Source organism: Aptenodytes patagonicus, chromosome 1 (assembly GCF_965638725.1).
Source record: "Aptenodytes patagonicus chromosome 1, bAptPat1.pri.cur, whole genome shotgun sequence".
Classification (NCBI taxonomy): domain Eukaryota; kingdom Metazoa; phylum Chordata; class Aves; order Sphenisciformes; family Spheniscidae; genus Aptenodytes; species Aptenodytes patagonicus.
This window is the reverse complement of record NC_134949.1, coordinates 71,809,976-71,822,465: the sequence shown is the minus strand read 5'-3', so window position 1 is coordinate 71,822,465 and position 12,490 is coordinate 71,809,976. Positions and strand designations below refer to the sequence as shown.

At 38.7% G+C, this 12,490-nt stretch overlaps 1 protein-coding gene across 3 annotated transcripts in view; it reads left to right on the top strand.

The window, feature by feature from the left end:
* Positions 1 to 12,490, top strand: part of EPS8 (EGFR pathway substrate 8, signaling adaptor) — a 138,678-nt gene that overhangs the window by 120,262 nt on the left and 5,926 nt on the right. For all 3 annotated transcript variants that reach the window (XM_076342104.1, XM_076342112.1, XM_076342094.1), the window contains exons 19-21: positions 7,282 to 7,519; positions 11,067 to 11,247; positions 11,700 to 11,829. In XM_076342104.1, the coding sequence (XP_076198219.1) occupies positions 7,282 to 7,519; positions 11,067 to 11,247; positions 11,700 to 11,829 (549 nt within the window). The remainder of the gene's footprint in view (positions 1 to 7,281; positions 7,520 to 11,066; positions 11,248 to 11,699; positions 11,830 to 12,490) is intronic.

Genomic DNA, 12,490 nt, shown 5'->3' with positions numbered 1-12,490 from the left:
GTGAACACTAGCTTTTCTTTTTATTTTCTGTCTTTGTGTGTCTCTATCTTAGTCTTGAATTTATTTAATTATGTAATTTTGGAGTCATAAAAAATAGGCGTCTTTGCTTTTGAATTCACAAAGCAGGTATTTTTCAATTACTATGCCTGTGCATCAATAGCACTCTATTCTCCTGACCTAATTTTGGTTTTATTTCTTTCACGTTGTGGTGTGGAATTAAGATTTTTTGTTGTTGTTGTCATTTCTTTTATATGTTGAATAGAATTAGAAGGTAAAATATTAAAAAAAAAAATAAAGCTTATGTCAGTGCAATTGTCCACCTGAGTAAGGATATACAGGATAAAGTTGTAATGTGCATTTTTAGACAACATTTAAGTGGGCAGAAGGCTCATAAAATAAGAGGTTGTATTTTCTAAGACCCGTTTCTTCCCTTTTGTATCTAATGATTTTGAAAGGTTAGGCAAACAAGTTTGGATTAAGCAGAAATTCCAGGCCTGCCTCTGAATCAGACTTTCAGTCCAAATGCAAGCTAAACTTCTGTTGAAGCTTGAAGTTTAATTTAATTTATTTTAATTTAATCTAATAGTCGTTCCTTGTGCCTACACACTCTGGCTGATGACTGAAAACGGAGAAATGCCATAATGTTACTGTTGACTGTCTCTGCTGCAGACTCATCTAAAAGTCCCAGTCTAAGGTGTCGCTGTGCCGGATTCTGTGTGCACAGCTATCATGAAAGCTGCAGCATTTGCAGTATTTCCAGTCTTTCCATGGATGTGGAAAGTCTCTTGAGAAACGGGTGCTATGCTATTTCTGGCACAATAATGTGGTAGACCGATCTTGAGCTTGGTGGGCTTGAATCAGACCATTTCTGAGTTTTTCCTATGCCTAATTTTTTGCCAGTAATGTGTGAGCTCATTCTAAATTGATTATGGTTTTTGCCTGTGTGTGAAATGAAGCATGTACCTAGAGTGCTTTTCAAATCCTGATTTAAAGAACTGACTTTTTTACTTCGAGTGCATGTCATTTTGTGTGTTTGGAATTTGCCAAGAAATCCTGAGCAGACTGAGCACAGTTTTGAGTAGAGGTTCTTATAGTGTTCCTTGTAATGCACTACAGGTTTTGAAGTTTTCTGTTTGAAATAATGACATGACATGGGAAATAATAAAATAATCATTTTCACAAAGCAATCTCCATGGACCTATGAAAATTACGGTCAGAGAACAACATTTAAGATAATTTTGTTTCTTTGCCCTCTGGCAAGTTGTTCCCTACAGTCCATGGTTTGTTTTGTTTGTTGCTTTATCATATTCAGACGTGAGCTTGAAATACTGTGAAATTATTTAGGAATATAATGAATTATATAGGATAAAGGGAGTCTTTACCAAGATGTGTCAGTAATGTTGTTCTTAACTTTACGGTGATTATTATAATTTTAGCACTCCTAAGCATGCTCATTTGTCTCTTTCCCTGTGATGGATACATGGTTCATTTGGGATCTGTTTGCATAACCCTATTTATTTTCATAACAGCGCTATGAGACATTGCTGCTATTTCAGAGAGAAATGAGGCATTGAAGGGATGACTGCCTTGCCCAAGGTCAAACAGGAGAACTTGTGGGTAGAGCAGGAAACTGAAGTGGTTCCTGTCATTGCCTTTGCCAGACCCTGAACATGAGCAGGCTCAGTGCCTGGTGCTGCACAGCTTTTGCCGGTCTCCTAAGTCGTCTCTGGTTTTCGAAAGACTGCTTTCAAAGTAGTCTGTCTGCTGCGGGGAGCACCCTGGCCCGCTTCGTGCCGCAGACAAGTGTTACGTACAAGGTTAGCGTGTTTCTTTACAGACTAATGGCCTTCAAAGCACAGCTGACCAAAGGACATTTCTAGATTATTAGGAAGGATTAAGGATTCCATTGAAAGAGAGAGGTTTTTTTCATTCAGTTATTCTACAGACAGACACCCTTTCTCTGAGAGATGGATACCTCATTATCAGAATTATTCTCAGAGCTGCAAAGTTCATTTTACTTTCGCTCTGTTCCCTTTCCTAGTGACCTCTGAGTCACACGCTAGATTAAATCCTGATTTTTCTCTCAGTCCCTTTCAGGATTCAGGTCCCAGATAGTTACTTGAAAGCGCTGAATTGTCTAAGATGATACTGGCAGAAACATTAAAAGCAATATCCTAGTTATTTCATCATCTTTGTGAGTCAGAGGCTGTAACATTGTCTGTCCTCTGGTCAGTTGAATTAGTTCCAGGAAAACCGTATTTTGTACATTTGGGAGAGCATTTTGCTGCTTGTTTATGTTTTCCACTAATGTTAATTATTGATTATCAGAGTTTCCTGTGGTGTTGGTGGTTTATTCTGCCTTTTTATTGTGAACCAACAGTGGTACTTCACCATCCCATTATATATGAACATAAACGGTTTCCCAAGCACTCTGATTTCTTCTTTTGTACAAGTATTGCTGGTGAACCTAGAAAATAATTGATCGTAATATTTCCTATTTACTGTGCATTTTATTAACTTTTTTTAACGCTTTTGAAAAAGAAATTTGAGAAACAATTGGGATAGAGGTGTGTATCTTGGTGGGCATATTAATTAATCTCATGACACCCTTTGTGAGGTGAGACAGGTATATTATCAGTGATGTGTATGAAATCCTGAGGCACAGAGAGTAAATGTTAAGCCAAATGCAGTCCTATAGTCTTGTTTTAAAAAAACACGACTGTCCACAGAAGTGTGACAGTATATGTAAGAGGCATGTTTATGTATATATAAACACCGAGACAAAAGTCTCCACCTCACTTGGGACAAGTGTCCTTTGCATTTCTCGGTGATCTACCATCAAAACCTTTCTTTCAAGTCTCTTTGTTTAGCAGCTCACTTAAAATATCTCTGTGGGAAGTTGTTTCGCCTCAAGCACAACATTTGTGCTCCAAGTTAATGCCATACTCATCTTTTGCCAACTGGTATCTTTCCTGCAGATCATGAAGTGTTTGATAATGAAGAGATGCAGTTGCCAGGTGTTCATTTTGCAGTGGCCAAAGAGATGTCATAATTTTTGACCAAAAGCCAGTATCTCTTTTACCTCATTTCATATCAAATGCTCTTTAAAGTTGCCATCAGACCAAGACTTTTTGATGGCTTTAAAAAAAAAAAAGTTGTCTCCTGTCCAATTCAACATTGATCCAATCCCAAATTATGGGATGCTACTTATTACACAAAAATGTACTGAATAGTTGTAAAAAGGATTTGGTTAATGATAGGAATTAAAAGTCCACAGTTTGCCCATAATTTTTTTTTTTTTAAAAGAAATGGGGACTAATCCTAGCTAACACCAATTTGAATGAGTAAATTCTGTCTAAATTTCTCCTTCTTCCATCCTAACATACTTCTTGCTTTCTGGCAAGATTTTAGCAAGGCAGGTTTGTAAATCCAATAAAAACATAAATTCCTTACACCCCGCAAAGAGCTAGTTGCCTTATAATGGGATTTTAATAGGCAGCTGGTTGACTCTGCATAATAGCTGAGCCCACCAAAGGAAACTCTGGCGAAAGACCTCACTTGAAATTTGCTCCTCCAGTCTTGGGTACCTCATTGTCCCTTTTGGGTGTAAGACAAGTAGTTGGTTCTCTCTTCCCTCTTCAAATATAGCCAAAGGAAGGAGGTATGTGCCCCAAAATGAGAGGTCTCCAATGTGAGTCTCAAGAAAACATCCAAACCACCATGCTGTTGACAAAACTGAGGCTGAATGCTCTGCAGCCTTCTTGGTGAACTCCTGTCGCTGTGCAGACAGGAATGTGGCACTAAAATGTTCGGAAAGAGAGTAAATGGGAAGCTCTGCGTCTGTGTTAACTTAATGAGAGCATTTCCCAGCACTAATGCTAGTTATGGTTGTATTCAATGCCTCTTTAATGCTACATCTGTATTTGCCATAGTTCGAATACACATATTCCCCGTTTTTGATGCCAAAACGTATTTGAAAATACGTAGTTCCCAGTTCTTTTACAATGATCAAAAATTAGGGTTGATACTGTTAGCACTTTTGCTCAAACTTATTATCTTACTTACATTAAAAATAGATCAAATCATACTGAATCTTGATTTTTAACAAGATGCAGCCTGTAGTGTGTTGAAAAAGAGCTTTGGGACCTCTATTTTTTTCCTGTAGAAAACAAAGTTTTTCTGGCAAAAAAAAGAAATTTAGTCCCAGCAAGCTTTTCTGATATATCCATATTTTTAATGAGTATCATTACCATTCCAAATAATTTAAAAGATTTGTTCCAATTTACATGAGTTGAGGATTGCAAGCTTATTCTTAAAAGAAAAAAATAGAAGGAAGAAGAAAAAAAAGAAACCAAACTGGGATTGTTCATTGTTCTAATGGCTGTCAGCAAATTAGTGGGTACACGTCTGTCAGCAGTGACCTTTACCTCATTTTCTAAGCTAAAATAAATAAGTTTCTTTTTTTGATATCTGCTGTGATTTAATTCTTAGTGTTCTACAGTTGCAAGTGTTCTCTACATTCATCTTACGATCTTTAGACCATTGTCAGCTTTTTGGTTTTTTCTAAGTTTCTGTCTGGATAGATGCTTTGAAAAGAGCTTGTTGCTTATATGGTGTCACATATGTATGTTTTGTAGCCAACACTCCACTCATTATTCAGAAGAAGAAAATAACTCACTTGGTGAGTTGCTTAGCGAGTAAGAAGAGGTAATTATTAGGACTGATGTTCTTTTGTTTTAAATTGCTAATGTGTATGAAATTTCAGGAGTGGTATGCGAGGCAGTTACTTTTTACCTTTCTAACAGTACTATTTGATGTGATTTACTCCATTTTCCTCACAGAAATTGCTTGGAGAGCTTTCAGAGGTAACAAAATTACTCTTCTGATATTGTACTTCAGAAATTACTCTTTTGGACTATGTAGTTACAAATTCCATATTGCATGCTTGTTTTGTTTGTAGCGATGAATAGAAGTGATGGGATGAATGTGTGGATGTCCTCAAAAGATCTGGAGTTAAAAAAAGAAACGTTTAAAAAAAGAAATTTTAAACGTGATTCAAATATATAATTGGCTTTTGTGCCCTGTTCAACAAAATTTGAATTGTATTTCAATGTGGTTTCATCTTTAAATTTAGAATTTGAGTGATGCTTCCAGTTTAATTTTTATTTTCACTCCAGCAAGTCGTTTTGATGATGCTCATGATTGCAGTACAACATGGTTTTGAAACTACATCAGTAGCATCCATTGAGAGCTACGTGTAGTGTTTAGCTAACACTTTTTCTGGATTATGATTGTGGCGGCATGCAGTTGATGCCTTGGTTTATAACGAATCCCCTATACCATAAAAGAGATGTGCTTTTTCCTTGCGTGTGGACACATGAGGGCACACATGAGGGTACATTGTGGGGATAACAGTCTAGCAATTGGAATCTGTGAACAAGATTAAAAAAAAATCTGAATATCATTAAAACATTTTAATTTCTGTGACATTTTAAAATTCATTAACAAGATTTTGGATATACCACAGTCCATCTATATATCATGAATTATGGTATACTTACTATATACCTAGTAGGGCACTCTCTTTCCGCCAAAGGACAGGTTTCTTAAATACACATTATTCTGCTTGTTCTCTTTTATATTATGCATTTCACTTTTCTTGGCATTTGACATTTAAAAAAGCATTTATTGTCTTAACATTGAAGTAGTAGAATACAGAAAAGTCAATCATACGATTTTTTTTTTAATCTCCCCACAATGCACTGCACAAGGTGAAAACAAAATAATTGAGATGAATGCCTTTGAACAACTAAATGCTAAGGGAAAAAAAACCAAAAGGGTTTAATGGGGAATGTATTGTAAGACTGCATTTGCTTCAGTAGCTGACTACTACAGTTTAAGTGAAAAATTATGGAAGGGAAACGAAAGACTTTTTTCCTAGGCTTAATTCACTGCCCGTAGAAGCTGATGGGATAAATTTTCTGCTGGTGTAACTCAGCATAGCTTAGCTATAATGGTCCTAGTTTACATTCACTATAAAATGCCTTGCCCATCAGTTAGACTTCCCGAGTTGGGGGGTTCCTGTGTAAGGGCTGTTGCTGACATTTAATGAAAGTTTGATTGTTGTCAGGGCAGTGATGTGCTGCTCAGATTCTAACATATGGCTCCTACAAGTATTTCCCTACTTGATCTGCCGTAAACCCTCTGCCTCCAAGGAAATAGGGAAGAGTATTCCAGGAAGGAGCAATGAATCTGGGGAATGTACTCATCTATTTTCATACCAAAGTAAGCAGACTTCTCATAACTAAGAAATGAGGCATCCCTATTGAGCAAACAAACTTTAATATTAAACTTTCAAGCTGTGTTAGTCCAAAACTGTGGAGAGGGAGCACTGTTAAAACAGTGAGATGTGGAATTTGAACTGTTTGAAAGAAAAGGGTAGCACAGGTTGCTTATGAGCTTCTGGGTTTGTCTGTCATTGGGATTGCTTTGGGAAAATACATGCCTCTTCCTGTAACTGGTGCCATTCTAAAGGCAAAGAAGGAGAAAAGAAATTATTGCCGAAAATCATTCTTGAGACACCTGCTAGTTAGTTATTAGCAGCAAGATAATTTGCATGTTGCTAGAACATTGTGTAAAGCGGGGGGAGGGGAAGAAACAACAACCCTATTCCAAGAATTGTGGAGTTTGGGGTTTTTTAATTGGATTAGTGCATTGAGATGGCATGTAGTGACCACACAAATAGCTGAAAAGGCACAACTGAATGGGTAGGAGGAGCAGGAACCTCTTAAATGGTGTCTGAGTTCAAGAAACAATGTGTTACCCAACCTCAGTGACATTTGTAAGTTAAATCATTAGTCAGGCTTAGGTGTGGCTGGATATGTTAATTTTTCACTATTTTTTACACAACTTCTCTAAAATATACATTTTTACTCTGATAAAGTCCAACAATTCAAAGATTTTGGAAGCTGTTAAAAAGTGCCAGGTAATAGAAGTTTGGGATTTAAAAACAATTTCATTTATAGAACTCAGCCGTTTGAAAGAAAGAAATGTGTTTCGGATGATGCCATTGCTGTGAATTTTGTGTCGGACAGAGAAGGAAATTGATGCCAAATCAAGTTTTGGCAAATTTTGGAACTATATCTGCCAAGTAAGATGTCTTTGTGTGATAAATGAAATCAGTTGGTGCAAAGCATCCCAGCATTTTCTGCAGAAACCTGCGTTTGTCTGATGTCTTGTCCAAGTTCTGTTGTCGAGCTGGGTCTCTCTGCATCTTTTCAGAAACAAAGGACAGACTATGTTGCAAAACAACCTGATCCAGTTCCTGCTACTCCTTTGCCACCTCCAACACCCGCTCCTGTCCCTGTGGCTGTCCCCCTCCCTCCTAGCGCACCAGCACCAATACCGGTTCCCGTGCCCAAAGCGCCAGGAACCATCAGCCGCCAAAGCAGCACCTCTAGCGACAGCGGTGGTAGTGTTGCACGAGACACCCAGAGGCAGAAGCAAGTTCCTGTGGATCGTAAGTTTGTCTAAGAAGCAAGAAAAAAAGTATTTGTCCCATTCCTGTGTGTTTTGCTTAATCCTTAAATTCCTTAAAACCTTGTGTTTCAGATAAATATTTATGAAATATTTAGCTTTAACCCTGTGTTTAAAATATACACGTATGTGTGTTCTGACCCTCGTTAATCACTATGGTAAGTAGGGACAAAACACTTCTGCACTTGTCCCAGTCCTAAATCCTCTCCTTTCATGACTGTTTGGGATCTTCAGACAGTGATTTTCAACACTGTAAATGCCCATGCTGGTATTCTGGCTAATGTATGTTTTCCACCTGAACTCACTGCCACATTACAATCTAAATTGCTTTTAAAATCAGTTAGGCTGTTTTTTGCTTCTATCCATGGTCATCCATATTTCTAGGACATTTGCACCATTCTGGAACATGTATCCAAGGCTTGAAAGAAGACTTACAGGTCTGGCTGATGCATAGGAACCACGTTGTAATAGTGTTGTAGGAGACTCGTCTTATAATCAGTTCCCCTTAGCTTGGTCAAAGCAACAGCAACTGGCAGGCCACTGAGCAAACTTTCGTGGCCTTGTCTTAGGAGGACGAGAGAACGTACCCCATAGCCCTTTAGCTGGAAAGACATGGTAACCTGCATCCAGCAGTGTGTGGCAGTCATGAAAAGTTCTGATTAAGGCCACCTTGTAAATATAAAGCCTAACTGCTGCTGAGGCTCCTACTCTGTATCAACTGAAAAGCAAGGTAGGTTAGGAGAACTTATTTAGTCAATAATTTCTGTCCTAAATGCACTTTAAGCGATGTGATTGCTTGGCTTAAAAATAACTGAAACTTGTAGGCAGGCATTTGCTATAGCTTTTAAAGTAATAGCTGTTAAAATAATGAGCTTTTTGCAGTTCAAGAGTTGACAGCTTTTCCCATCCTCTGCCTCCCTGCCTTATTAGAAAATCCCACTTCCACCTGAGGTAAAAACCGGCACTGAGCGTAATCCTTTCTGCAAGAAGGGCTTCTTTTCCTCCCTGTCCCCAGTGGATGAGAAGCATGTCTGCTTGGATAACCACACTCAGTCGATGGAGCCTGCTTTGAGATTGCCTGGTGGTAGACAAGCTCTCGCCTAAGCTCTGAACTCAGGAAGGCTCTGGGACCTTTTTAATATTTTCACATAACAGACTGACTGGCTGGAAATTGTAAATGGAGAACAGCCTGGCAGGAGGAACAGGCTTCACTGCCGTTTCCCAAAGAAACAGTAGGGCCAGTTTCTGCCTTTGTCCTATTTTGGGCAGTTTGTTACTTAAATAAAAACAGAAACCCGAGCAGTTATAAAAGATGGGGAAAGTGAGGGTGAATTTCACACGCACATATGCACAAAAATGATCATTTTATTGCCGTGTAAGAAGGGCTTTGCACGCTGTAGCAGGTGTGCTTCCTTGAATCCACGATGGCCTTCTCTGTCCATTACAGATGGAAAATGTGGACCTGGGTTCAGGTACAGGGTGTGAGGTGTGAAGGGTTGCTGTAGACTAAGTGGTTACAAGACATCTCTTGCCCTGTCAGCCTCTGCTGAGGCCACACGTGAGAGCTCCTGTGCCCTCCCGGGAGCTGTCGCTCAAGCCCGGTTAATGGGCTTCAGATACCTCACAGTCCTCGCAGAATAGCTGCCTCTGCAAAGGTAATGGGCAACCCTGCCCGTAGACCTGCTGCCCAAGTACCCACCTGAACCCTGCAGAGAACACGCGATGTAGTACCTGCTTCACACGGGGGGTATCTTGTTTATTTATGATAATGCATTGAACAACAGTAAGAATCTGTTATCTAACAGCTAAATATTTATCTTTTGATATAGTCTTGGTCTAGACAAAACATAAGTCTTTCAAAATCTGTGTAATAGAAGGTAGATAGCAATTTTCTCGCTCTCTTCCTGTTTGGGAAAATAACTGGTGCATGCTTCGATAACATTGCCTAAAGGCTTTACTTGTATATCCCATCTCAGACCTTCACATATCACTGAGCACATGTCATTTTGGCTTCTGTTTCACACTCTGGGGAAAAAAACCTAACACAATAGGGCCTGAATGCCTCAATTATTTTACTAGAGATATTTCGTCCACTTTCAACCTGGGGCTATTTTGTAAAAGAAAAAGGAAAATGGCTAAAACAAGGATTTTTCTTTTTTTGTTGTGGTGGTTGAAAAAAAATAATCCTAAAAGCCTGTGTAAAGCTTGTTTTCATTTGTCTAACTGGCTAGAGATGTTGATCCTTGGAGAGGTTTTGGGAGAATATAAAAGGAAAGTAGAGGAAGAAACATTTTTGCTATATTACAGTTTTTTCGTACTAAAGTTGTGTCGTTTTCCTCTGTTGCTATCAGTGTAGTGGGAGAAAAGGAATAGCTTTTGCCATCTGAGTGCATCAGGGAAGGTGCTGTAGTTAGTTTGTGTATCAAAGTGAGAAGGTTGAATAAAGATGACTAGAAATATCTTGGTAAGGAAATCCTGAGAATTTTTGAGATAATTTAAAGTTGTGTGTCAAAGGATTTTTATAGTTATTCCAGAGTTACTGCACAGAGAGCTTAACTGTGCTAAATCAGTATCTTCTCTGTGCCCAAAAAGATATTTACACCCTTTTGGATTCTACCTATTTTTGTGAAATTATCCACAGAACTTTTTATATGCGTTTTAAACAATTTTCAGTGTCATTATAATTGATTTTGTTGAAATGCATGAAAAGCATTTCAGTTTGTTGCCTGCTAATGACCAGCAACTGAACTAAATGCTTCACACAAATGCGTTCTGTGGGATAGCGAATTTGTACTGTTTTGTTCTAAAAAAAACAAAAAAAAAGTCTTGCCCAATTCCTGTGTCTCTGGTGAGAGCAACTACTTCTTTTTTTTCTTCTTTTTTTTAATACGAAGTATGACATTGTTTCAGCTAACCAGTCACTCCAGGCTTGGAGTGAATTCAAATTTCTTAAAACCCCTTCAAAAATGTGATTATTATGATAGCTTATTAGATGTAAGGTGATACGTGTACGTGTCAGCAGCAGTGAGATTTTTCTGCCTACGTTGATTTGCACTAGAAAGTTGAACTTTCAATTAAAAAATGTTTGTGGAAAGTGCTGCCTTTCCACAGTGTAAGCAATCTTATATTCTTCCTCATCTTTTTTGTTTTCATTTTTAAAACATCATAATTCTATTTGAAGAAACACAGACTATGACAATTGAATAACCCGCCATGCCCATTTTCTTCTACAGCTTGGGTGCTGTCAGACTGATCTACGCCTCTGTGCGACATCAAGCTCATCTCCTCTTTCTAGGTCTCAGTTGAATTTTGGGGGGGGTTTTTGCTTTTATTTTGTTTTGCAAAGAGAGGAGTGGGAATATTGAAACCTTCCCTGGGGAAAAAGGAGAATAATAATTCAGTCAGATCTAGTGAATGAATCTTTAAAGAAAAAAAAAATAAGATTTAAAGCGGAGTATAAGAAATGACCTGGCTTTGATAAAGCAACCTTGAGAATAACTCCCGTGGGGCATCTCTCTCTCTCTCTCTAGGCAGGAAATCGCAGATGGAGGAGGTGCAGGATGAACTTGTTCACCGGCTCACCATTGGCCGGAGCGCTGCCCAGAGGAAGTTCCACGTGCCACGACCAAACATCCCGGTAGTTAACATCACTTACGACTCTTCGCCTGAGGATGTGAAAGCATGGTTGCAGTCCAAAGGATTCAACCCTGTGTAAGTTTGAGGGCAAATGTAAGAAAAATTCTTAAAATTATTTTCCTGTCAGAAATTAGGATGTGGTCTGCCCACTTTTTAAAATCAAGCAGCCTTCTGAAAATCAAAACACGTCAGCTGCACCCTTGGAGAAAAGAATTTGTTTTTACATATATGCACACATGTATATTTTTATGTATATGTGTGTATATAATATATATATCAATATATATCAAGTGGTTAAAGATCTATAGTGATCTAGATATATTTAGGAAAAAAAATTATTAGCCTCCACCAAAAGGTACTTGTTATAACAGATACTGAATTGACTTCGAGAGTAGTCCTGTTGCATAAAGCTTTGCCTTGATTTCATAGCCCTACCTGAGACAATGTGGGATGAAGACAACCTACTTCTCTCCCTTGGCTAGTGTATTTTTGCTTATTTCTTGTTTGTTCCCTTGGTGTGACATCAGGACTGTCAACAGCCTTGGCGTGCTGACGGGTGCTCAGCTTTTCTCCCTCAATAAAGAGGAACTAAGGACTGTTTGCCCGGAAGGGTCTAGAGTCTACAGCCAAATTACGGTACAGAAGTCTGCTTTGGAGGTATGTATAACCCTTCTTACTAACCTGATGCTGGGTCGCCACTTTTGAACCTATAGAAGTAAATAGCTCTTTCTGTGAGGCAGCTGTTTTTTCCTCAGTTCCCATCACGCTGATAAGCATTATTTGTACCCTAGTTACTTGGTATTAATCCATTGAAACAGCATCTGTCAAAACACCAGGTGGGATCTCTCCCCACTTCTAAAGGGGTCCACAAAGCATTAGAAAAAGTGCATGGTAGTGCTCGAGTTTAAGACATTGTGTGCTGTAATCAGGCTGCAAGAAGACAAAATGAGCCAAAAAGGGCTTTGGGGAAAACAATAGGAGAGAGTGAAATGCCCTTTTTCTTGCTTCTTGCTCTGCCTGGTACTTGGACAAACAGGTACTCCTGGTACTTTTGGTGGTGATGAATTAGTTTTGCTTTATCTTTGTAGAGGAGATTTAATTTATTAGGCGTGAGAAAGTGGTAGAGTGAGCTCACTGTTGAATCTCAAGGCCTTTCAGGTCAAACACTGGGGCATCTGTATTGGTGGGTTCCTAAGTGGGGGAAAACACGTTTGACACTGTGCTAGCACAATTACTGAGCTAAGGGTAAAAGTATTGTATCTCTGTATTCATTGCTCTGTGGCAGTTTGCTTACAGTATGCTGTAAAGTAGTATTTAG